The 26,949-nt window shown below is 43.6% G+C and overlaps 1 protein-coding gene across 1 annotated transcript in view; it reads left to right on the top strand.

The window, feature by feature from the left end:
* Nucleotides 1–26,949, top strand: part of SPTBN5 (spectrin beta, non-erythrocytic 5) — a 313,866-nt gene that overhangs the window by 198,126 nt on the left and 88,791 nt on the right. Inside the window, exons 35-36 of the mRNA XM_073586632.1 lie at nucleotides 24,838–24,942; nucleotides 26,244–26,432. Coding sequence (XP_073442733.1) covers nucleotides 24,838–24,942; nucleotides 26,244–26,432 — 294 coding nt within the window. The remainder of the gene's footprint in view (nucleotides 1–24,837; nucleotides 24,943–26,243; nucleotides 26,433–26,949) is intronic.

Here is a 26,949-nt window from a genome sequence, read left to right as displayed (position 1 = left end):
ATTTTTCCTACACGGGTGAAGAGCAGCGTTACACATTCAGAATTACAAGTTAGTAGTGTCTTGAAGCCTTGTATCTTCATAATAGAAAACGGCTTCCATTATCCACTACTCAACCTAGAGGAAATATGTGGCTTGAAAATGAGTAACTTTCTTTGCCATAAATAATGGTTATCATGCAAACCTGTTACCGTCTCTTAATATTATGTTGGGGAATTTTTGAGAATTCTCTTTTTTTGTTAGACTTTTACCTCTTGCTAAACGTAAAGCAAAAGGTACCAGGTTTGTACATCTGAATAATAAAAATGTTGGAGGATTTCATTTTTCCTACTATCCTACCATTTTCAATAACATTTAAGATAATAAACAAATATAACTATTTATTTAAAAATAAGGGGAGTCTGTCACTAGGTTTTTACCACCTAATCTAAAATCAGCATAAGTTAGAGACAGAGACCCTGATTCCAGCAATGTGTCATTTACTGGCCTGCTTACTGTAGTTTTGATAAATCACTGTTATATATGCAGATTATCACTAGAGGGACTAGTAAACCTGCAGTTAGGTCCTCTATAGTCATGAGCTCAGTTTAACCCCTTAACGACCACTGATACGCCTTTTAACGGTGGCCGTTAGGCTATGTTCACACGTAGCGGAACTCTTGCGGAAGTTACCGCAAGTTTTCCGGAATTCCATTCCGCGGGAAAATCGCATTTTAAATTCCCGCGATTTTCCCTCAGAAAAACTAGCGATTTGCAAGCGTAATTAGCTTGCAGAATGCTAGCGTTTTTCAAGTGATCTGGAGTATCGCTTGGAGAACTGATTGACAGGTTGGTCACACTCGTCAAACATAGTGTTTGACAAGTGTGACCAACTTTTTACTACTGAGGCTGCCTATGCAGCCTCAGTAGTAAAAGATAAAATGTAAAAAATAATAGAAAAAAATAAAAAATATTGTTATTCTCACCTTCCGGCGTCCCACGCAGCCTTCCCGCCTCTCTCCACTCTCCCGGTCCCCGTAATCCTTTGCGCGAATGACCGCGAGACGTCACGCTCCCGTGAGGTCTCGACATCATTGTGGTCATTCTCGCAAAGGATTACTGGGATCGGGAGGGTGGAGAGAGGTGAGAAGGCTGCACGGGACGCTGGAAGGTGAGAATAACAATATTTTTTATTTTAATTCTATTTTTTACAGGGATATGGTACCCAGAGCCCGGAGAACAGTCTCCTCTCCTCCAGACCGTGGGTACTATCCGCAAATGTTCTGCTAACTTTTCGCATGGTGGGCACAGCCACATGCGGGAAGTAAGCGGAACAGTGCAATCCTATGGGTGCGGGATCGCCGCGATTCCAATAAATTAATGTGCATGCTGAGTTTTTTTACAGCGAAGCGATTCTGCCGCGAAAAAAAACGCAGCATTAGCACAGCATTGTGGAATCCCATAGGATTGCATGGGATGCTTATTTTTCGCATTTTCGCGGCAAAATCGCGCATTTATAACTGCCGCGAAAACGCGAAAAAAACGCGACGTGTGAACTCAGCCTTAAGGGTACTTCTTCCTGAGAAATAATGGTATAGCGCCCACCAGCTTTGGAAAATCTCCAGAGTCTCGGCTACCGGGGGTAGCCGAGACCTCGAAGAACATGAATCGGGACAGTTTTTACCATCCCCAGTCTTGTGATCACCCTAAGACCACCAGTACCTCTGGTATCTCTGGACCCTCCAGCTCTGTCCATTGGCCCTCAGCGTCTTCTTCCTGGGAGAAAATGGCTGGCACATGTGCAGTGCGCCCGCTGAGATCTGTTGGCTAGCACCCGCCAACAATAGGAGATTTTATTTTGATTACAGTGATCAAAATAAAAAAATTGTAAATCAAACCCCCCTTTATCACCGCCTTAGTTAAGTAAAAATAATAAAATAAAAAAATATTTATCTTTTTCCATTTTTCCATTATGGTTAGAGTTGGGGCTAGGGTTAGAGTTTTGGTTAGGGTTAGAGTTAGGTTTAGGGTTGGGGTTAGAGCTACGGTTAGGGTTGTGGCTAGTGTTGGGGCTAGAGCTAGGGTTAGGGTTGGGGCTACTGTTGAGGCTAGAGCTAGGGTTAGGGTTGGGGCTAGGGTTGGGGTTAGAGCTAGGGTTAGGGTTGGGGCTAGGGTTAGGGTTGTGTTGGAGTTACGGTTGGGGTTAGGGTTTTAGTGTTGGGGTTAGGGTTGTGTTGGGGATACGGTTGTGTTGTGTTGTGGTTACGGTTGGAGTTAGGGTGGTGTTGGAGTTGTGGTTAGGCCTGTGGTTAGGGTTGGGATTAGGGTTAGGGTTAGGGCTGTGTTAGGGTTGGAGTTAGAATTGGGGGGTTTCCACTGTTTAGGTACATCAGAAGGTCCCCAAACACGGCATGGCACCCACCATTGATTCCAGCCAATTTTGCGTTCAAAAAGTCAAACAGTGCTCCCTCTTTTCTGAGCCCTGCCATGCGGCCAAACAGTGGCTTTCCCCCACATATGGGGTATTGGCGTACTCTGGAGAAATTGTGCAACAAATTTTGTGGTCCATTTTCTCTTGATACCCTTGCGGAAATAAAAAAAAGTTTGGGTCTAAAGTAATTTTTTTGCGAAAAACGGGATGCAGTTTTTAGAATGGTGTCACTTTTGGGTATTTTGTGTCATATTGACCACACTCACTTCAAATTTGAGGTGGTCCCTAAAAAATGGCTTTGCAAATTTTGTTGTAAAAATGAGAAATCGCTGGTCAACTTTTAACCCTCATAACTTCCTAGCAAAAAAGCATTATGTTTCCAAAATTGATGTAAAGTAGACATATGGGAAATGTTATTTATTAACTATTTTGTGCGATATGACTCTGATTTAAGGGCACAAATATTTAAAAATTTTGCCAAATTTCTGCTTTTTCATAAATAAACACAAGTCATATCAAAGAAATTTTACCACTTACAAGAAGTACAATATGTCACGAAAAAACAGTCTCAGAATCAGTGGGATCAGTTGAAGCGTGCCAGAGCTATAACCTCATAAAGTGACAGTGGTCAGAATTGTAAAAATTCCTCACTCACACCACTGATTGGCAGCTTTCTGTTTATACTGTGCATAGGCAGAAAGCGGACATTCAGTGGTATGGGCGGGGTTATACAGAGCTCAGCATTCAGAGATCTGCTAGATCTGCAGTAGAGAAAACAGGGATTTTATCAAAACTACACCAAGAAGTCCAGCAAGTGACACATTGCTGGAATCAGTCTCTACCCCTACATCATGCTGCTCTCTGATTTGGTGGAAAAATCCTGATGACAGATTCCCTTTAGTACACCCTAGATACATAGCATTGTACTTTTGTTGCTACCGTCACAATATAGATTGCCCAAGCGACTTACTGGATATCTGCGATCCTTAGCTATGCAAGTTATAGCACAACTATCTGTAAATATTGTAATGGAAAATTCCTTCTAAATTACCTGTCCCATAAGATAAAATCTTTCCAATTATGTGACTCGCACGTAATAGGAAAATAGGAAAATATTGTGCACCAGTGTGAAAACAAAACTATATCCTTCAGACGTACAGTATAAATGGACAGATCTATACCATCTCTATGTGAGTTATCTGCATCCATTGTTGAGTTTGTGGAATCTCAAGCTTGGCCCCATCTTTATCATTTATTCTATGCATGGATTTCGTAATCTAGAGAACTACAGTTACAGCACTGTTTGCGATTTGGACCATGTTCACTTTTAGCTGCACTCTTGGACCACCCACCCTATATACAACACACTGGCCAAAAGGGAATGGTATAATATGGATCCATATGAATACAGCAAAATCAATCCAAGAAGTGATGTACCGGACCCCCAAATATAACAGCAGATGTACCGGACCCCCAAATATGACAGCAGATTTACCGAACCCTCAATAATAACAGCAGATGTATCGGACCCTCAATTATAACAGCAGATGTATTGGACCCCCCAATTATAACAGCAGATGTACCGGACCCCCCAAATATGACAGAAAATGTACCAGACCCCCCATATATGACAGCGGATGTACCGGACCCCCCAAATATGACAGCACTGAATGATGTGAACCTTAGCCTAAATGGTTTCCTGAAGGTATATTCCTCAATCTATAAGAAATGAAGGCAAAAGGGTGTAAGTATGTAGTGCAAATAACATAAAAAAACAGTCATAAGCACCAATTCACAGTCAGACACAGGGCAGTCAGCTCCTATAGGGAACCTGTCACCAGGCCTTCCCAACATAAAGAATGGCAACCACCTCTAAGACCACTTTGACAGTATTCTAGTAAGCTGTATATAAGTCCTCAACCCCCTCTGCATAGCACAAAAATGACTTTTTATTACACCCCCATATGGTGCGGTACAGTCTGATGTTTTGATCTGATGCCTCGGGTCCTCACAATCGCCATCCTCCTGCCCTGCTTCATGTGGATGACATGTCCTATGTCATCCACACAGTCTCCCCTATTTTTGCTACTGCGTAGGCGCACTTTGCTCTGCTGAGAGCAGAGCAAAAGAAAACCCAAAGGTATGATGACCTGGGATATAGACTAGTATACATGCATCGTGTAACACTGGTCACTGAGTCTTGTTTTTTTCTGAGAGCAGAGCAAAGTTGCATAGTTTGCATGCGCCGACTTTACTTCCAGGTCTTTGGTGCTCTTTGGCCCCTAATGGTGCATGCGCATGACAGTACTTTGCTCTCCCATCAGGAGGCGGGTCAGAGAAAAGTGCACCTGCGCAGGAACACAATATGGGGACATTGTGTGGATGATGTAGGGTGCATCATCAGCCTGAAGTAAGCAGCAAGAGAATAGCGATTGTGATGAGAGAAGAGACACCGGATCAAGACTTGCGACGCCCATTGGACCAGATTACACCGTAAGGGGGAATTGGGAACTGACATACACCTCACTAGACTACTATAAAAAAGGCCTTAAAGGTGATGATCGTACTCTAAAAAAAACCTCTCAATTCTACATTTTGAGCTTCAAAGTTTTCAGTCCGTTTGCCAACCAGATCTCTCTAGTTTTTGGAAGTCATTTCCTATTTTTCCTACATTGTGGGAGCGAAACATTATCCGTAATGTCAAATTGGACTTATTTTTCCATGTGGTCTACTTCAAGCAAATGTTTTGATCCAAGAAGATCCATACGTTTTTACATGTGGATACGCGTATCGTTCGTTATAATCTCATTTTCATGCCTAAAGAAAATAATCTCTGAAAATATGGGGGGAATTTGGAGTGCCGGTAAACCTACCCAACATAGACTAATGTCTGTTCATGACTATAGCAATATTGTTGTTTGCATTTCTATAAGTGGAAAGAAATGTTTACTTCTATCCTGTAGTTTGTTCGGGTCTTGCCTATTCTTCCCCCTCCAGTTTACCGTTATGTTGATTAATAGTAATATGTTTGGGAGAACAAAAACCTTGTTGAGAAGTTTACTAGTGGTGCTATCCAGGCTTTCTGTCAAGTTCTCGCCCTTACGATTATTTCTGCCCTCATAAGTGGACTATACCATAAGAACCTCATCATTTTCCTTGGGTAACGCAAAACAAAATGCAGCAGTTTGTGTTTATTCGTTGCTTTCATATATCTATCCTAATATTCTTCTTCTCTAACGCATTGTAACGTGTCTCCACTATCTGTGGACGGGAAGTACTCACTTGGCTGGTCACAGCATAAACCGAAGCTCAGGTACTTGGTGATATGCAGCACCCTGTGCACCATCTCGCATCTGTTCGGCTCTACAGTACCCATGGTCCTTGCTGATCCATGGAGAGCCTAATACGGATTAGTGTGTGTTAACTGTCCGTGTCGACCGTACCAGTTCCCAGATACCGCTTATCCTCAGAGGCATCCTCTCCAGAGGTAGTTCACAGGCCTTCTCACTCTGGTTCACTCTAGCCAGCACTGCCGTACGTGCACACACAGGTTCCATTTTGGGTATTCAGACACACCCCTTGGGGTGGGGTATGTAGGTGACTGGACACACCCATCTCTTCAAGTCACCTGGAAGCCTTCCAAATGTATAGTACACCTCAGCAGTAGATCTGCTGAGCAAAACAAGCCCAAGCTTCTATCACAGGGCCACGCACTTCTATGATACATACCACCCATTAACCAAATGGCCAGTCGCCATACCACAACATTTACATCTAACCAATGGAATCAATAAAATTTAAAGAGACATAGAGCCGGTCTATGTCATCCATGCCTTTTTTCGCTCACTATATTGGTGGAGGACTGAGATGAGACCCGGATGCCTGCATCCTTACATGTTTACACGTGATACTCTCTTTACGGCTTGGTTGTAAGTCTAAGCTGGGAAGTCATATTCCTCATTAATTTAAAGTAGCTAAAAAGGTTGCCCAAAGTATGTGTTAGTAATTTGCATTTATTCCTTACAGACAAACAGAAAATGCAATTCACAGAAAGATCTTTTAACCCAAACTATAAGCATCATGCATTGGATACACCAGCGTTTCAGAGAAAACATAGTTTGAAAATCTGTTCCGGTAAATCGGGAGAGACAAAGGGAGTCCAATGTTCCCTCCGCTGAATTCTCCCCACACCGCTCCAGTTAACTGACAGGTCTCTCACGTGTGTGTACTTATGGAGAGACCTGTCAATCACCTGTAGCAGGGCGGGGTGAATCCGAATCTTCTTAGTATATTTTGAAACTCCATAGCAATTCATAAAAACATACCATGCTTTGGGCAGTATGAATCAAATTATAGGTTCCTTTTAATTAAATGTACAGATGCTTCCACAGGAATGTCCAAAAAAAAAAAGACCACCTTTATAAGAACTTTTCTAATGTGTCAGTATTCTGTGGGTGGAATTATGACAATATGGTTTAATATGTAATGGGATAAAGTGGCAGCCCACTCTGTATACCTGGGTCTGAGTCTGAGTAAAATCCCCACTAAAAACATATTTACTACATTTATGATCTTCATTACAGTATTTTGCTGTATGGCATGTTGCATTGTGTTTAAACTTGAGACTATGATCATTATTCAAACTTACCTTCGCTTACTTGGCTTTCAGATTTTTGGATGCAGATTTTACTGTGTTTTTCTTCTGTTATTTAATTTGCAGTAAAACTTTTGTTGAGACAGTGGGGTCAGTGGGTGCCCTAGTCTGCTAGCCAAAACGGCATGGACCAGAGCTAATCCCACTGAACGCCCGCTCTCTTTTTTTTATCATGGTTCTAATACTACTCAGAAAATGCATGGTGAGGGTAACCGTGTGGTAATACTTTATTGAATCACAAAACAGACAAATAACACATAGAACAGTCCCATCAAAATACCCAATATGGTGCAGAATTGCAGTCTCACCCTTCCGCTGACTCGCCGAGATAAGAGCAGCAGTGACTTCAGAGCTTCCAGGGCTGACTACTCCCACCTGTGGCGCGCACAGAGAGAAGGTACTGACAAGTTTAGAAAGTTGACAGTCCATTGAGATACAAGGCGAGGTGACCGGAGGGTCACAACCTGGCTTCTTCGAATATCTCCATGGAGCTAGGTGACCAGTGGGTCCCAAGCCTGGTTTTACCAAATGTATCCATGGGGCTCATGTGACCAGTGGGTCCACATCCTGACCTCCCCAAACATATGCATGGGTTCGTTGATGGGTAATTGAGCAGATCTGTATTTTTTCAGCTGGGACATGGTCCCCTAAGTAACGGTAATGGTCCTGGGCTGGGCACCCACTTGTCTGCTTTTTTATTACAGCTTTCAACCGCCCATTGTGTCTTGGATATTGTCTGGTTTGGCATACTTGAGTATTGCATTATTATTTTTGGTGATTTTGCTGTGTGGCCTATTATGGCCTGTATACTCAAACCAGCCAGCATGAATGGCTATATGGATTGAATGACTTCATTCAGGGATTTTGTAGTATTAGGGCCTTATGGTCCCCATGAGCCTAGTTGTAGGGAGGTTTGCTGATATATCTCTATAGTTGGGTCAGACTGGGTATGGGCAATTACACTATGCTATATATGTTTACATATGTTACATTTAATTGTTTTGTACTCGTGGGATGCCTGTCATGTTTTTATCATGGTTTTAATGTATAACTCTTTTGCATCAATAAACATTTTCACATTTTCCATATTATATTGTTGGTTCAGTGTGCGCTTCTTGCAGTGGTGCTTTTCTTTTCTTTTCTGATAGTTCATTTTCCACTGTTGCGGCACCTGACCTGTATATATTATTTGATAATTGGCACAGCTAGTGCGCCCAACCTTGCTCATTGTACATATGGTCCCCTAAGTTGACATCCTGTAGAATGATAAATCTGTGTCCCTCGTGATGGAGCCATGCTGTCTTGTAGAGTGTTCTTGGCTGTGGTTTTGTAAATTGTCTCTGGTTCTTTGGATCTCTGGAGCTTCGGATGTCTTGTTACAGAGGCGTATCCCATTTTTATAGTTCACAACTGTTCTACAAACCATCATTCACAGGTCAAGGGGAAGGGGTGATGAGAGTAACTTGCATTGTTTGTTTGTTTAGTTTATCCTTCAGTGTTTGCAAGTCAACAAACTGCATGGCCTAGTATAATGTGTAATCAACATATCAGCAAGCATCATTGTTCAGTGACCCTGCATCACTGTTTTGCAAAGATAACAGTGCAATAAACTGTAGGAGCTGACATAATTACAAATTTATCAAATTACAAATATCAATTTAACGTACAACATTTCAGACTCTTGACCAACCAAAGAAAGAAACAAATAAATTCAAAAGTCAACATATAGATGACAGTGTATTCCTTCTGCCTTATTGAAAATAGTGTATGGTTAATTAAGATTAAATACTGTGTCATCACAACTCCCTTTACATATATTGCACAGATTGCAGATATTGCCCAGAAAATGTGTAACTAGTCTGCTGCTTTGTCACAGAAGTTTATCTGAAATCTTATGGGCCCTAATGTAAAATTAGTAGAAATAAGTGAACCTGAACAGTAAAGTTTGGCGTCACTACCGAACACCTACTGTTTGGGCATGGACATTGAACATGGACTTCAACAGGAAGTCCGTGTTACTGTTTGGGTTCAGCCCTGTCACGTCGCCGTCAGACTCGGGGCCTGCTGTCCCGGGCCTCGGCCACTAGGAGGCGGTGGACCGTCACATCGCCGTCAGACTCGGGGCCTGCTGTCCCGACCTCGGCCACCAGGAGGCCCCGGACTGTCACGTCGCCGTCTGACTCGGGGCCTGCTGTTCCTACCTTGGCCACTGGGAGGCGCTGTGCTTCACCCCCCGAGTGATGGGTCTCCTGCGCAGGCATCTGGTGGACGCAGGCTCCGCTCCTCTGTCAGTCATGAAGGGGTTGGTGCATCACCATCTGGCCTGGTCCTGGGGGAGGTCCTGATGACATCATCAGTCCGGGAACCTGTGAGGGATGACCTGATCCCTCAAGTACCGTGGGACTGGTCTTGCAAGCCGCCAGATATATTCTTGGTTCCCCTGTGTGCTACTGTGTGATTTTCTATTGTTTGACTCTGACCTCAGCCTGGATTTCTGACCCCTCTACTGCCTGACGATTTTGTACCTCTGCTACTCTCCTGGTTTGTGACCTTGTCCTGGATATTCGACTCTGCTACTGCCTGCCATTTTTGTACCGTTGCCACTCTCCCTTTTTTGTGACCTTGGCCTGGACTGTTTACTCTGCCACTGTCTGCCGATTCGGTACCTCTGCTGCTCTCCCGATTTCTGTCTACGTTTTTGATTCCCTGCCTTTTTCCCTTGGCGACCGTCCTGCACTGGCCCACTGCTCCTCTAGACAGCCACCCCCTGGGCCTTGCTACAATTCCACATCCCTGTATAGGGGTTAAGGGTCTCGGGGTTTCTTGGGGTGCTGTCCCTATTGCAGCCCAGAGTCGCGGACGGACGTCACAAGCCCCCTGAACACCGGGTGTTTGACGTACTGTCATGTGCATGATAGCACAGTAAACACTGCTTCTTATCGGTGGAAAATCATTACCACCAGTCAGACAGCCGCGTCTCCCACGCTGTCATTTGCCATCTGTGATCAGAGGTATAAAGTTTACCTTCAGCCACTGGCGTGGGCTGATGGAACTACTGCTCCCATCAGCCTACATCTGCTGCTAATAAGAGCGAGAGCATGCAGCGGCTGATGGGAGTATTTATCAGCCGGCGCCTGTGCTCTTAATAAATAATTTTAAAAAAAGTCATGGGTTCCCCTGTACTTTTGATAACGTGCCAGGCAAAACTGACAACTGGGGCCTGAAAACCTTAGCTTAGCAAGGTTGGTTATCAAGAATAGATGGGTCTCCATGCTGTTTTTTTAAATTATTTAAATCATTTAAAAAACGGACATGGGATCCCCCCCTTTATGACAATCAGCCTTATTAAAGCAGACAGCTGGGGGCTCGTATTCTCAGGCTGGTAAGGGGCCATTGGTATTGGCTCCCCCACCAGCCTATAAACAGCAGCCGACAGATGCCCAGAAAAGGCACATCTATTAGATGCACCAATTCTGGTGCTTTGCCCGGCTCTTCCCACTTGCCCTCTAGTGGTGGCAAGTAGGATTCATATTTGTGGGGTTGATGGCATCTATAAGACACTTGTCAATTACTGATCCTATAGCTATATGGTAAATAAACACACAGCCAGAAAAAAAGTCCTTTAATGGAAGGAATGACACAGACTCCTTTTAATGATTTAAATTAAACCAATCTCACGACCTCGCCCTTTCTATTGAAGTCATCGTTTCCTGTAATAAAACAAAAATAAAAAACAAGCATATCCCTCACCTGGGGATAAACAGTTTTCAACCTGAACGGTACCAAGATGCAGCCATCCAGGCCGAGAACCTCTGGTGAATGAGCTGCTGCAAGATCTCCGCTAGCACAGTGCGAAAAAGCCTCACGGTGCAGCGGTGAGTTCTCCGCAGCTTGTCATGAGAAATTTCTCACAGTGAACTGTGGTGAACTCTCTGGGCTCAGCACTACACTGTAAGACTTTCTCACTGAGCTAGTGGGGATCTTACCGAGGTCACCGCAGTTGAGGGGCCCAGCTGGGAACGTAGCTTCAGTGACCGGCAGAATCCTTGATGATGTCACTACTAGTCACTGATGCTGCACTTGCACTGTGCACTGCACTGTGGTTCTCAGCCTGCACAGTGACAGCGTGGGAACCGCAGATGTCTTACTGCTATGTAATGATTTTACCGCCGATCAGAAGCTATATTTGTCTTGCTGTCATGCACATTACACCATGGCAAACACTGGATGTTCGGACACTCCATTCAAGTGAATGGGGTCTGGGTTTGGGTGCCGCTACTGTTCTAGTACCCAAACTTTTTTTTAACTGTTCGGCCAAACTCACAAGACCCGAACATCCAGGGGTCCGTCCATCTCTAAAAATTAGTAACATTGTCTCTTACTGAAAATACTGTAATGCATTTTTATTACTGGTTTGTTCTTGTGTAGCAGAGTTGCCTTTGAACCCTCTTTGAACACCAGTCCCTTGTACCTCTGTTACTGGTGCACCCCCAATCTATAATGAATACTTTACCAGTTTTCTGGGAGCAGAAAAAGAGTGAAACCTCTCCAGACTATGTGCACATACCTTTAGGTTGAATCCTCAGATTTTCATCATGAATTATGGTGAAAGGAGACACAGGATTTGCTTAGGGTAGGTGCTGGGCGCACAAAATCTTTTAGATGCCGATGCCACCGCAACCATTGAGTTTTTCAACAAGACTGTTCATGAAAATGTCAGTGGTGTTTTCCCTGAAGCTGCTAAAGAATGGTCAGGTCACTTCTTTTAATCTCTTTTTTTCTTTCACCGCCTGATTTGTACGGACATCTGAAGCCGCCCTAACCCAAACTTCATACTGTATCTGTTTCAAATAGACTTCTTTATTACCTGTTACATCTAAGGCCGGGATCACACACAGCGAGATACGGCCGAGTCTCGCAGGTTAAAACCAAGCTCTGGCGCCGGCACTCCGGAGTGGAGCGTGCGGCCGCACAGCAATACATGGAGCTGCACGCTCCGCTACGGAGTGCCGGTGCCAGAGCTTGGTTTTAACCTGCGAGACTCGGCCGTATCTCGCTGTAGTGTGACTCCGGCCTTATAATTTTTACAACTATTTCTGTTTTTACAGCTAATTACTGTTTACATAGAAAAGACATTAAATCCATCCAGTTCTGCCAATTGTCCTACAATTTTGATCCAGAGGAAGTAAAAATTCCCACGAGGCAAGAGCACATTTTTCTCATTTTAGAGAAAATATTTAATCCTGACTTTAAATATAATAATGAGAATAAATCTTTAGATCAGCAAACCATTTCCGGTGTTCAGTAATATACCGTTTACCACATTCCTACTATAAGGGGCCTGTTAATATAAGAAGTTGCTTCCCAAACTTTGTCCTTTCACTCTTATTCGATTCCATCCAAGAGAGGGATAGAAATAGAGCGCAAGCATCTAAACATTTCACAAAGCTTATTTAAGATCATGAACAGTATAAATATGTGGCTTTAAAATAGCACTTTGACCAGAGCCGGAGGACATAAGAAGACATTATAAACTAGGGGTACGCAATGCATTTATATTTAGAGGCTATGTTCTTGAAGTTATCTTTAAATAACTGTATCACATTTTATAGCTGCTGAAATCAATAACTGATGCAACTTTACTTTCAGGCCATGTGCACACGGGGCGGATTCTGCTGTGGATCCGCAGCATTTCAGGCTCTGCAGGTCCGCAGCAGATTTAGGTGCGTTGTACAGTACCATTGTTTTCAATGGTAAACTGGAAAACGCTGTGCACATGCTGCGGATTTTTCCGTGCGGATTTGCTGCGGGTTCAAATCCGCAGCATGTCAATTATCCGCAGCGGTTTCACACCTTCTCCATTGTAGAGATGTGAAACCGCAGGGCTAAACCGCAGGCTAATCCGCAGGTAAACCGCAGGACTTTTGACCTGAGAATTTACCTGCGGATTTTCCCAAATCCGCACGGACTAACCGCAGCACCTAAAACTACGTGTGCACATAGCCTAAGGGGATTTCAGTTCAGTACTTTTCATTCTACCTTTTAAGGTACAAAGGTGGCCTTTTTTTTGTCCTACAGTATTCTTTGTATTTTTTTGTGGCAAATTCTTAAAAATGTGGCAAATTGGCTGATGACTTTTGCCTAATATCAGAGCTACTGCTTATTTTTCTTATCTTTTTTATGCACATTTTTAAAGCAAAAAAAGTTGCATGATCCTTTAAAATGTTGCACATAAGTCTTTAAGCTGCTCAAAAGTAAAATTAGACTAATTCTGTCCTCTGTTAGTACTATTAAGATGACTATGGGCAGTGCATTATGCTACATGGATGACTATGGGCAGTGCATTATATTGTGTGGATGACTATGGGCTCTGCATTATGATGCATGTACGACTATGGTCTGTACATTATAGTGTATGGATGACTATAACCTCTGCATTATACTGTATGAATTACTATGAGCTGTACATCATACTGCATGCATGACTATAAGCTGAGCATTATTTTGTACTAGCTGAAGAGCCCGGCATTGCCTGGGCATAGTAACCAACTGTGGTTAGATATAACAAATTGTAATTATTATATTGCACATAAAAACCATTTCACATCATATATTCAACACTACAGATTTGCAACACAAATTAACTAAATGATTACCCAAGTATCCTCTCCTGTGTGATACTGTCTGCTGAGCTGTGTATCTAATCCTATCGTGTGTTACTGACTGCTCAGCCATGTATCTAATCCTCTCCTGTGTGATACTGACTGCTGAGCAATGTATCTAATCCTATCCTGTGTGATACTGACTGCTCAGCTGTGTATCTAATCCTCTCCTGTGTGATACTGACTGCTGATCCGTGTATCTAATCCTATCCTGTGTGATACTGACTGCTGGGCCGTGTACCTAATCCTATCCTGTGTGTTACTGACTGCTGAGCCGTGTATCTAATCCTATCCTGTGTGATACTGACTGCTGAGCTGTGTATCTAATCCTATCCTGTGTGATACTGAATGCTGAGCCGTGTATCCAACCCTATCCTGTGTGATACTGACTGCTGAGCCGTGTATATAACCCTATCCTGTGTGATACTGACTGCTCAGCCGTGTATCTAATCCTATCCTGTGTGATACTGACTGCTGAGCTGTGTATCTAATCCTATCATGTGTGATACTGACTGCTGAGCCGTGTACCTAATCAAATCATGTGTGTTACTGACTGCTCAGCCATGTATCTAATCCTATCCTGTGTGATACTGACTGTTGAGCTGTGTATCTAATCCTATCCTGTATGATACTGTCTGCTGAGCCGTGTATCTAATCCTATCTTGTGTGATACTGACTGCTGAGCCGTGTATCTAACCCTATCCTGTGTGATACTGACTGCTGAGCCGTGTATCTAACCCTATCCTGTGTGATACTGACTGCTCAGCCGTGTATCTAATCCTCTCCTGTGTGATACTGACTGTTGAGCAGTGTATCTAATCCTATCCTGTGTGATACTGACTGCTGAGCCGTGTATCTAACCGTATCCTGTGTGATACTGACTGCTCAGCTGTGTATCTAATCCTCTCCTGTGTGATACTGACTGCTGATCTGTGTACCTAATCCTATCATGTGTGATACTGACTGCTCAGCCGTTTATATAATCCTATCCTGTGTCATACTGACTGCTGAGCTGCGTATCTAATCCTATCCTGTGTGATACTGTCTGCTGAGCTGTGTATCTATTCCTATCTTGTGTGATACTGTCTGCTGAGCCACGTATCTAATCCTCTCCTGTGTGATACTGTGTGCTGAGCCATGTATCTAATCCTCTCCTGTGTGATACTGTGTGCTGAGCCGTGTATCTAATCCTATCCTGTGTGATACTGACTGCTGAGCTGTGTATCTAATCCTATCCTGTGTGATACTGACTGCTGAGCTGTGTATCTAATCCTATCCTGTGTGATACTGTCTGCTGAGCCGTGTATCTAATCCTATCCTGTGTGATACTGACTGCTGAGCCGTGTACCTAATCCTATCATGTGTGTTACTGACTGCTCAGCCGTGTATCTAATTTTATCCTGTGTGATACTGACTGCTGAGCTGTGTATCTAATCCTATCCTGTGTGATACTGACTGCTGAGCCTTGTATCTAACCGTATCCTGTGTGATGCTGACTGCTCAGCTGTGTATCTAATCCTCTCCTGTGTAATACTGACTGCTGATCCGTGTACCTAATCCAATCCTGTGTGATACTGACTGCTCAGCCGTGTATCTTATCCTCTCTTGTGTAATACTGACTGCTCAGCCGTGTATCTAATCCTATCCTGTGTGATACTGACTGCTGAGCCGTGTATCTAATCCTATCCTGTGTGATACTGACTGCTGAGCTGTGTATCTAATCCTATCCTGTGTGATACTGGGCTTCCCCTGCAGTCTGTGTCAGAGGGTGGTCTGTGTTGGCACATTAATAAATTGTGTTATTTCCAGCTTTACAGAAGGACGATAACACCATAGAAATGATAAGAATAATAGGCCTCAGTTACCACAACTGTCTACAAAGAAAACTGTTGCTGATAGCAACCAATCACAGCTCATTTTTCATCTTTTAAACAGCTCTGGGACAGAGTGGCGACTTTTGTGTTTCGACTTTTATGTGGCGAGGTTGGTGTATGTGTGGTGAAATGTGTGCTGAGGGTGGTATATGTGTTGAAGCACGTGGTAGTGTGTGACGCATTTTGTGTATGTGTTCATATCCTCGTGTGTGGTGAGTATCCCATGTCAGGGCCCCTCCTTAGCAACTGTACGGTATATACTCTTTGGCGCCATCACTCTCATTCTTTAAGTCCCTCTTGTTCCCATCTGGCAGCTGTCAATTTGCCTCCAACACTTTTCCTTTCACTTGTTCCCCATTATGTAGATAAGGGCAAAATTGTTTTGTGAATTGGAACGCGCGGGGTTAAAATTTCGCCTCACAACATAGCCTACGACGCTCTCGGGGTCCAGAGTGTGACTGTGCCAAATTTTGTGGCTCTAGCTACGACGGTGCAGATGCCAATACATACACTTTTTCCCCATTATGTAGATAGGGGCAAAATTGTTTGGTGAATTGGAACGCGCGGGGTTAAAATTTTGCCTCACAACATAGCCTATGACGCTCTCGTGGTCCAGACGTGTGACTGTGCCAAAATTTGTGGCTGTAGCTGCGACGGTGCGAATGCCAATCCCGGACATACACACATACATACATACACACCCACATTGAGCTTTATATATTAGATGGATGACTATGAGCTGTGTATTATACTGTATGTATGACTATAGACTGTGCATTATACTACATGGATGACTATGGTCTGTGCATTATATTGTATGGATGACTATGGGCTGTGCATTAAATTACATGGATGACTATGGGCTATGAATTATACTATATGGATGACCATGAGCTGTGCATTATACTAAATGGATTACTGTGGGCTGTGCATTATCTATGGAGGAATAGGGGCTGTGCATTATACAATATGGAGGACTATGGGGTGCATTATACAGTATATGGAGGGTGCATTATATTATATGGGGAATTATGGGTGCATTATACTATGTGGAGGACTTTGAAATGCATTATACTATATGAAGGACTAGGGAGGTGCATTATTCTATATGGTGCACTAAGAGGGGTGCATGATGCTATATGAAGGACTATGGTGGGTGCATTATAATGTATGGAGGACTATGGGGAGCAGTATACTACATGGAGGCCTATTGGAGTGTATTATACTATAGGGAGGACTATGGGCTATGCATTATACTATATGGAGGACTATGGGGAGTGCATTATATGTCTGCTATAGGGCCCAATGACTTCTATGTTCACCAATGGTGAGTATAATGGTTTATTTTTTTCATTAAAAAATTCATTAAAGAACAGCGGCAGAATGGGGACATATACCAGGATGGGGGGTATATGTACCATAATGGGGCCAGGATGAGGGCCACATACTAGTAAGGAGGACATATATATATATATATATATATATATATATATATATAAACAGGATGGGGGTCCATAGCTTGCATCGGTGCCCATAAGACTCTCATTGCGCCACTGCTAACAAATGCCTCCATATATGTAGTATGTGTGAGGCAGTGACCGGTGCCATATGCGAGGGTCGCTATGTGTCCCCCCCCCCCCAGGATGCCCACAGAGACGTATTGAGGCCATAGAAGTACATTGCAGTCACAGGTATAGCTGTGATTGCAATGCAAAATAAAAGTGTTGGTCTTGGACAAGCTATTTATCCAAGGCAGATTTAAGAAAACATGCCATGGGCTTTTATTTTTGAAACAGACTACAGGATGGTAGTGGGGCGGTCCGTTCCTTCCCAGCTGGGTTTTTCATGTGGTTTACGGCCACAGGTTCCTTGTAAAAACCCTGAAGCAGAGGGTTGGGTGTGTCAGTTTGGTCTTGCAAGCGTGCAGAGCAGAAGGCTCTGCAGAGCTCCACCTGTGTGAAACAACACAGGCAAGTGGAGCCAAAAGGCCGAGCACCCCTCAGCGTGGCTTTAATATCCATGGTTACGATCCTTAACAACTAACTACTTTTCAATATGAGGGGTCATAAGCATGGATACCTAAGCTACTGCAATGTCCTGTACATGTGGTAAGCGACATAGCTAATCAGAAGAACTACACTACATTTCTAATTGGAGGTATTTACTAATTTTATTATAACACCTACTACATATTGGGATATGATCTTGAACATGGGAATACACTTTTAATGTTAAGACAATCGCTTGCAGATTAGAAACTGGGTTTTGTCTCATAGCAAACCTAAATGTTTGGGGTTCTCAGATCAGTTCTTACACAGGACTCAGCACTCATTATTCTTCTTCACCAAATGCTAAGACTGAAATAAAGTCCTGCCCTTACATAATACTCTTTCGCACTGGCTTTTATTCTGCTGTGTCTTTAACATTCTTGTGAAATCGCCCCTCGCTGTAAAGTCCTGAGGGATTTTCATTGAGTGTAATTTTACCGACTAATTGGTGTGGTATATTATCATGCATTCATGTCAGCAGACATACAGCCAGCCGAGAGTAGAGCGCACAAAGCAGCCGTTCCACATGCCTAAGAAAATAAATGCCGTCTTATAAAATGGGATCTGAGGACTGGCTGAAAACATAAATTAAAGTCACTACTGAAAGTTTTGCCAAATATCACACTTCACTCTGGCCAAACCCCAGACATCACGTTTGGTCTTTAGACTGCACATTTCTATAGCTATAAACCAATAGAAAACTTTTCCAAATTCACTGATTTTAACTTTTCAAGGATTTTTCATTTCCAGTACTATTGGAAAAAGATGTGCTATGACTTTTTAGCTACCACAGGTGACAAGATGAATCACTCTCCAAGATAATTATGTGATGACGCTAAGAACATGTGTAAGTTAGGGGTTTTAAGGGAGTATCCGAGAGGTGACCGAATTTTTTTCTTTAGAGTTATTTTATCAGGACTTTTTAGGATGGATTCAAATGTTTACAGGGCTTTTACCCTCCTCCTCCAAAAAAGTGTCACCTATCCACAGAAATATATTATTGCTGGCACTGATTGGGAGAGAACAACAGTATATGGACCCTTTACAGTCCAACAGTTCACCATAATGCACAATTCCACCTGATTTGGAGGTAGTGATGGCCCCCTTACATTTTGGGCCCCTGTGTGGCTGCATAGGTTGCATATGTCCGCCCTGTAGTCCCCCTTAGGGCTCATACTCACTTGCGAGAGTCTTGCACGATTCTAGTGCGAGTCTCTCACATGAAAACCTGGCACTGCCGCCGGCACTCGGATCAGAGTGTGCGGCTACTTGTATTTCTATGCCGCCGCACGCTCCGGTCCGAGTACCAGGTTTTCATGCGAGAGACTCGCACGAGAATCGTGCGAGTCTTTCACAAGTGAGTATGAGCCCTTAGATATGTGGCAGCGGTCATGTCGCTCTATTCTATTCCATTCATAGTGAGGAGAGGCAGGTAATTGCTGCTCCTGATGAAGAAATTGGATGATTTTGATAATAAAACCTACGCAGATAATAAAACCGCATCAAGTTTTTATCGAGTCTCCTGATTTCCTGATATAACTAGAGTCAGAAGGACGCTGCATGTTGGTCAGATGTATTGGCTCTGGCAGTGTCAAAGATCATATGGGGATCGCCATCCCCTCCCATATAATTATGTCCCCCATCTAAAGCGATTACATGTAATAACGTCGCCCATCCAGGGCTTCTTCCTGGTATAATGTGCCTCATCCCGGGTCCCCTCCAGGTATATAGTCCCTCATCCAGAGCCTCTTCCTGGTACAATTTCCCCCATCCAGGCCCCTTCCAGTAATAATGTCCCACACCCTGGACCCCTTCCTGCTATAATGTCCTCCATCCTGGGCCCCTTCCTGGTATAATGTCCTCCATCCTGGGCCCCTTCCTGGTACAATTTCCCCCATCCTGGCCCCTTCCAGTAATAATGTCCCCCATCCTGGGTCCCTTCCTGATACAATTTCCCCCGTCCTGGCCCCTTCCAGTAATAATGTCCTCCATCCTGGGCCTCTTCCTGGTATAATAGGATAATGTCCCCCTTCCTGGTATAATGTCCAGCATCCTGTCCCTTTACAGTAATAATGTCCTCTATCATGGGTCCTTGCAGTAAAAATATCCGCTATCCTGGGCCCTTTCCTGTAATTGTGTTCCCCTTTCCATTCTGACAGATTCAAAAAAATAAAAAAAAATTTAAAAGATTCTTCTTACCTTCCTGCGCGCCAACGTCACTTGACGTTCTCTTCTGTAGGAGACTCATTAAGTGGCAGCTGACTTTGGCGTTGCCGGCATGGCACATGATGTCAGCTGCCGGCTTCTGATTGGTTGTTGGCCTGCATTGCAGTGCAGAGAGCCGGCGGGTCTTTTGGCCACAATATATTTCTGCTGAATGTGTGTATTCGGACACACATCCAGCTGAATTAGACGCTGTTCTTGGTAGGTCCCCTTCCGGCAAGGGTCTGGACGTGGTCTCGCCCTCTATGACCACAATCCTAACACCCCTGTCCACAGACTGTCATAGGTATGAGTGCTACTTGTGGAAAACACTGATAGAACTCATACAAGGAAAAGTGAAGTATGATTGTCCTTATTGGGATTTCTCTTGCAGTTCAGAATGACGTGAGACCAAATGCACATGTAAAATAAGTGACCTCCTTCACGTTTATTTTGTCTGCTACTATGCTGATATACACTGAAGATACAATAGATCGAAAACACAGTCTTATGTTACATTAATTTCATGACCCCCCCCCCCCGCCACCACCAGAAAAAGAAGATCCAAACCTTATCTATCATTTCAATGACCTGAAATGTACCAGTTTTGTGGCATGGCGCCAAGTCTATGCCTGCGCGTATAATCTGATTAGCAATTCCCATGCACAGTTGTAAATTGCAGACCGAATTTCTATTACCCCCTATTTCTCCTTGCATGGTCGGCGTGTTTATCTTGCAAATAGAGTAAATTAATTTTGCCTGGTAAGTGTGACTACGACTCATTGGCGTCATGTGTTTAGCGGTCATGGAGTTAACTATAGTCAGTCTTGCGCTGAGCAGAGTAAATACATTATCAAGTTAATGGCTCGGTGTGGTTTTGTGTAGCCCTATCCAGTGACAGCCAAGTATCCAGACACAGACGCTAGGTTTAGGATTAGATTTCCAGTTCAGTTTTCCAGCTGTTGGTTACTCCTTCCCGTGCCAGTCCATCTGCCCCCTGCCGGGAATCCCTGCTGCGAATAGCGTCCAAAGTCTAATCTGCTTGCATACACCCCGGAGCAGCTTTTTATGACCTTTGATAGGACATGACCTGAGCAGCGGCACTATGTTACAAACACCGCATGACCAGATCAGGTCTTTTTACCGAAAAGTATCCAACTACAGGTTCAAGAATCACTGTGAAATATAGCACGTCTATAGCTCTGCCATGTCTGCACATGCCAATATTTCACGACTATGACTATCCCATTTTGCAGCTTGTCAAGCGTATCTACAAATATATGGTTTACTCTCGGCTAACACAAACACGGTCTGCAATACACTGATCTGTACGTAATGCTTAAAATCAAATCTAATCTTCACTTATACATGCATAAGGCAAATTCACGTTCATAAAATAATGGTCCATTTCTTTAAGGGGGTTGTCCCTCGGCCCTCCAATCAGAATTGGGAGTAAGTGGTGCAGATGAGAGCTCTGCTGGTAACGGGCATCTGTCCTATTAATTGGAATCGTATGATGCCACATTAACATCATTGGAAAGATCTTACACTGGGTCAAAGAAATGTATAAATAAATGCAATCACACAAATGTAATACCAGCATACGAACAATGTGTTTAAAAGGATTGTCCAGACTTCGGGTACAAGTCTGCAGTCACTCTATTGTGAATCCTCACAGCGCGCAGTGTGCACACTGTCAGAATACTCCGGTACTGGGAGCAGGCGGACACGTGATCGAAAGTATGAGGTTTGCATACATGCGGTCACATGCCAACTAGTCGTGTGCGGCCTCACTCAGTACAAGCAAATTGAGAGAGGCTGGACACATCTAGTCGAAAGGTGGCCAGAAGTATACAAATTACATATGTGTGGTCACATGCCAACTGGTCATATGCGGCCTGACTCAGTACAAGTGAATTGAAAGAGGCTGAACATGTCTAGTTGGAATGTGGCTGGATGTATGTATATTGCATACATGTGGTCACATGACCACAAACTCCTAGCACTGGAGAATTCTGACGGTACATACTGTGTGCGCTGTGAGGGTTCACAAGTCTGCAGACACATAGAGTGACCGCAAACTTGTACCCCAAGTCTGGACAACCGCTTTAACATTATCACAGTAGACATGGAAACTGTTTTTCTCAGGGATGAAAATATATATTGCTTTAAGTGTCAGTGGTCCATAGTGGAAGAGCTATCTGCATCTGCCAAATTGAACCTGCCACCTACAAAATTGGTATTTACTTGCAGATATTATTATTATTTTACTCATTTATATAGCACTATTAATTCTACAGCACTTTACAGACTCCGTCCCTGATGTGGCTCACAATCTAAGTTCCCTATCAGTACGTCTTTGGAATGTGGGAGGAAACCGGAGTACCCAGAGGAAATGCACGCAAACAAGGGGAGAACATACAAACTCCTTGCAGATATTGTCCTTTGTGGGATTTGAACCCCGGACCCCAGCGCTGCAAGGCTGCAGTGTTAACCACTGAGCCACCGTGCCACCCTTGGTATAGTGGTAATCTGCTGCTACATTGTGTTAATATCCTGGCTGACCGGTTTAATGGAGCAGTGGCTACGGGGAGAAAATGAAATTATAATTACCATACAGCCACTCGCTTCCAGTCATTTGGGTGATTATATTTCCGTTTCTCAGTAAATTAGATGATCAAGTGAGAGGTGCTCTCAGACAGCTATTTTAAAGAAGTTATGGCTCTTGGAATAGGGGGAGGAAAAAGCAAGAACGCAAAAATGAGAATTGACCCACTCATGAAGGCTCCTGTTCACTCTTGCATTATCTTTGATTATTTTATGTCGGGTAATTGCTATATTCCGTTACAGGCTGTGATAGAAGTTACTGTTTGTAACGTACTTGTTGGTAAAACCACTGTGCTGTGGACCGAGGAGAGCCTGGAAACGAGCCCCTGATGATGGGATTAGACTTGGCTATAGATGGGCGCCAGGTGCTACTCCAGGACACACCTCGGATACACAGCAGCTGACCCCCAAAGGGGCTGGAAGCTGGAATGGCCAGGAATGGGAAGACTTGGCTGGTACAGGCAGGAATGGCTTATATACAGGAAGACAAGGCAGATGCTGGCACGCATGGCTGGTACACAGGAAAGCACAGCAGGTGTTGGCTGGTATATAGGAAAGCACAGCAGGTGCATCTAGGTACGGCTTGTATATAGGAAGGCACGGCAGGTGTTGTCTGGTATACCGAAAGGCACAGCAGGTGTTGGCTGGCTTACAGGAAAGTACGGCAGGTGCAGGCAGGTACTGCTGGTGTACAGGAAGGCACAATAGGTGTAAGTAGGTATGGCTGGCATACAGGCAAGGCACAGCAGTTGCTGGTGGGCACGGGTGGTATACAGGAAAGCAATGCAGGTGTGGGTAGGTACGGCTGCTATACAGGTAGGTATGGCCGGTGCTGGCGGGCATGGCTGGTACTGGCGAATACTAGCAGGTGCTGGCAAAAACAGGTGGCCACTGGTAGGAGCAGGCAGGCACAGGAGGGTAAACAAGGATAGGGGACCTGATAGCTAGCAAACGTGCAGAAAACTGGCAGAGCACTTTGCTCAGGCACCTCCCAACAGGTGAATGTGCCTTAAATAGTAAGAGTCTCCCTGCCACTGGCTGGGAACACTTTAGGACAATGCTCTATAAGAGACAGGGAGCAGACGCGCACCTTAAACGCAGTCAGGCTCGGACTGGCCCATAGGGGAACAAGGGAATACCCCGGTAGGCCCCTCTGCAGATCTGGGCCCCAAACACCACTTTGTGGGCAGTACTTGGCATAATTCACTTGTTTCACTTTGTACAGAAAAATCAACATCTCATCATTCATTAATAAAACCACTCAGTTTATTATTAAATAGAGATATAGGTAAATTTGTGAATGAGGGTAGTGTAATATTTGTATGCAGTTGAAAAGTGGGCCCCCCAAAGTCAATGTTACTGGTGGGCCCCACTGAACACAGTACCCATGGATCTGCCAGACGTGCACAAACCCTGGCAGACCGCAGCAGCAAGAGTAATAGAGGGCCGGGGCGATGAGGGAGTCTGCCTTCTCTGCCAGGAAAAAAGAGGACACACAGGGACGCCAATGCTACACTGTTATTGAGAAAAAAACAAAATACATGAAGTCATCTTGTTACCAAAGACTGACGTTTACTGCAATATTCGCAGTTCTTGTGGTAGTGTGTTTGGGAACCACTACCTTACATGCTGTGCTGCAACAGTTCTCAGTAGCTAATTTAATTGAGGGAAAAAATTTCCTTTTTCGTACAGTCATTCCTCGATAAAGCTCACAAACTCCTAAAGCGTGCAAGACTGAATTCTATAAACAATGGGCATAATATATTCCTGTAATTGGTAGAACATCTGTTCTTAAGACCCAAAGCATATCTTCAATAAAGACCATCTCTGGCATCAATTCACTTCCAAGAACACATTTATTATCCATCACTAATAACAAACCATACTATGGGGGTGTTTATACATCTACTGGTAGAAGACAAAACAGTTTCTTCGACCAAAGTAAACATTCTTCAATCTACGAACCCCATCCAGATGGTGTGAATTTAGGAGACCAGCTCCAAACTAATGAACTTCTCAAGGTTTTGATCATTATACACTGTGTTTACAAGATGAAAAGCAAGGCTGTTCTCAATATCTGCTCCATAAGAAAATCCTCAATTCAATGCACATGTTGTGACTGTAAAGTATTAGCGAGATAACATTTCCCTAAAAGAATGAAACTATTCTTAAAATGATATACTCTATGCATAAAGCTGGCAATAACTGTGATGTCTCCATTGTCAAAACTAAGCTGACTGCAGAAACAATTTTTAATTTGTATTTTTAGCTTCCACTGACATTCATTATAAATGTTATAGGGTGTACCTTTAGAAACAGTATTCTCAAAATGCTATTAAAAAAAACAATAAAACTCATTATTGGTTTCCATCTGTGTTTGCAGGTAACTCTGATGTCAAGTGACCTAGGAGCTTCTGCTGGAGAAATTGAACAATTGATCAAAAAGCATGAAGCCTTTGAGAAGCTTCTTTCATCTCAAGATGAAAAGGTAATTTTACCCCTATGTGGTATTCTACCATGGTTTTAGTGCCCATGAGAATTGTACACATTTTGCATATTTCATACTACTACTGTTTATGTGGTCTAAAAGGCATGGGTCTGCTCATTGTATATACGTAAAGCCCCATTGCTTCCTGTACCGCTTATATGCTGATGACATTCAGATCTACCTCTCTGGCCCAGATGTTACCTCTGCTGTCCAGAATCCTAGAGTCTCAATCAGCCATACCTCCTTCTTCTCATCACACTTCCTAAAGGTCAATGTGGACAAAACTGAACTCATCATCTTTCTTTCATCTCACCTAACTCCTCATCTTGATCTAGCTATTCCTCTGAACCAGGAGCAATACCTTCAGAGTAACCCTCGGCTGTGTTCTTGTCACCTCCTGCCACCTCGAACTCAAAAATATTTCCATAATCCGTCCTTTCCTCAACCCTGAAATCTACTAAAATATTAGTGCATGCCCTCATCATCTCCCACCTTGACTAATGCAGCATCCGTGGTCTACCTGCTAACACTCTCGCACCTATCCAGTCCATCCTTAACTCTGCAGCCCAAGTAATCCACCTCACACCACTGATTGGCAGCTTTCTGTGTACACTGTGCATAGGCAGAAAACTGTTAATCAGTGGTGGGGGTGGGGTTACACAGCAGTTGACAAGGAGGCACGGGAAACCTAGTCCTGTAGTGATAATCTTCTGCAGATAAAGCACTGATTTTATTGAAACAGCAAAACACAACCCAGTACGTGACACACCACTCAGTACACGTTAACCAAACCCTTGGGAATTTGATTGACAGCTCACAGTGCAGTGCATCTGTGCAGAGCAAAGTTCCGGGGCGTGCTTACAGCTGCTGCTCATGGTGTACTGAGCGGTGACTGAAGTCATTCTGGCACGCCTCTATGACTGAAAGCCGGCGGCTCTTTGGAGGTATAACATTAATTTTCTCTCGGTAGTTGCACTTTCAGTGTGGCAGCCAAACAACACGCTATTAACTTGCAGCTTAAAGCTATATCTGCTTGTTAATAGTGCTTGCGCACACGACAGGTTCCCGTTTAGTGAGGTTCCTGACATGTTTAGTTTTCTCTGCATCAGCACTTTAGGAAATATAGCATTTTCACTAAAATAAGAATTGTTAAAAGAAAAAATTGTAAACTTATTAATTTATGGAAAAAATAGTTCAGCCTGGTAACTATTTCAATCAGTGTTATCAGGAAACTGATACCTCTGACACATGAGAAATCCGGTGACGTTCTATAGGAATCTGACTAATGTTGCATCTTTCAGGTGACGTCTTTAGAAGATCAAGCCAGCAAACTTCTGGAAGACAACAAAAGATTAGAGACTAGACCGGTCCAATACAAACTGAACGCGGTCATAGAGCGGAGGAATAAGGTGAAGGCTCTCTGTCAGGCCAGACGGCAAGAGTTAACTACAGCCCTCCTCCTGGCTCTATTCAACCAGAACCTAGCAGAGGTAATACCCTGCGCTTTTTGGATTTGTTTTGGATATGTCTCTATTTTCATGGCATGACTCTGAAAAATGTTCTTTTCTTCATCTGTTTTGGTTGAGAAATTCCAGTATGTATAACTATTTACATCTGTGGTAGGATACCGTCCCCTCTATATTCAGTGAAAGACTCACATTAACAAATACCTAATGAGTTGACATACATATGTCCTAATAGGATTTTCTTTAGACAGCTCCTTAAAGTGACCCATCACTTCATAATAAAGGCATAGTTTAAATACCTGGTGCCCTCCTTTTTTATTCTTTCTGGCACAGTTTCTATGATTCCTTGACTCACTATCGCTTATGTGCTCTACAAGTCTGAAACACTACCCCTACACTGGAATGGATCGACCCAGAGCATAGGGAGTGTCTCAGACTACCAGAGCACAGGGTGCATGAAGAGAGGGCTGGGAATTGGAGCAATCACAGTATATATGTGTGTGTGTGTGTGTGTGTGTGTGTGTGTGTGTGTGTGTGTGTG

Source organism: Dendrobates tinctorius, unplaced genomic scaffold (assembly GCF_039654945.1).
Source record: "Dendrobates tinctorius isolate UK_male_01 unplaced genomic scaffold, ASM3965494v1 ptg000010l, whole genome shotgun sequence".
In the NCBI taxonomy this organism is placed as follows: Eukaryota; Metazoa; Chordata; class Amphibia; order Anura; family Dendrobatidae; genus Dendrobates; species Dendrobates tinctorius.
Note: the sequence above shows the minus strand (reverse complement) of the source record. Positions and strands in the feature narration are given on the sequence as shown.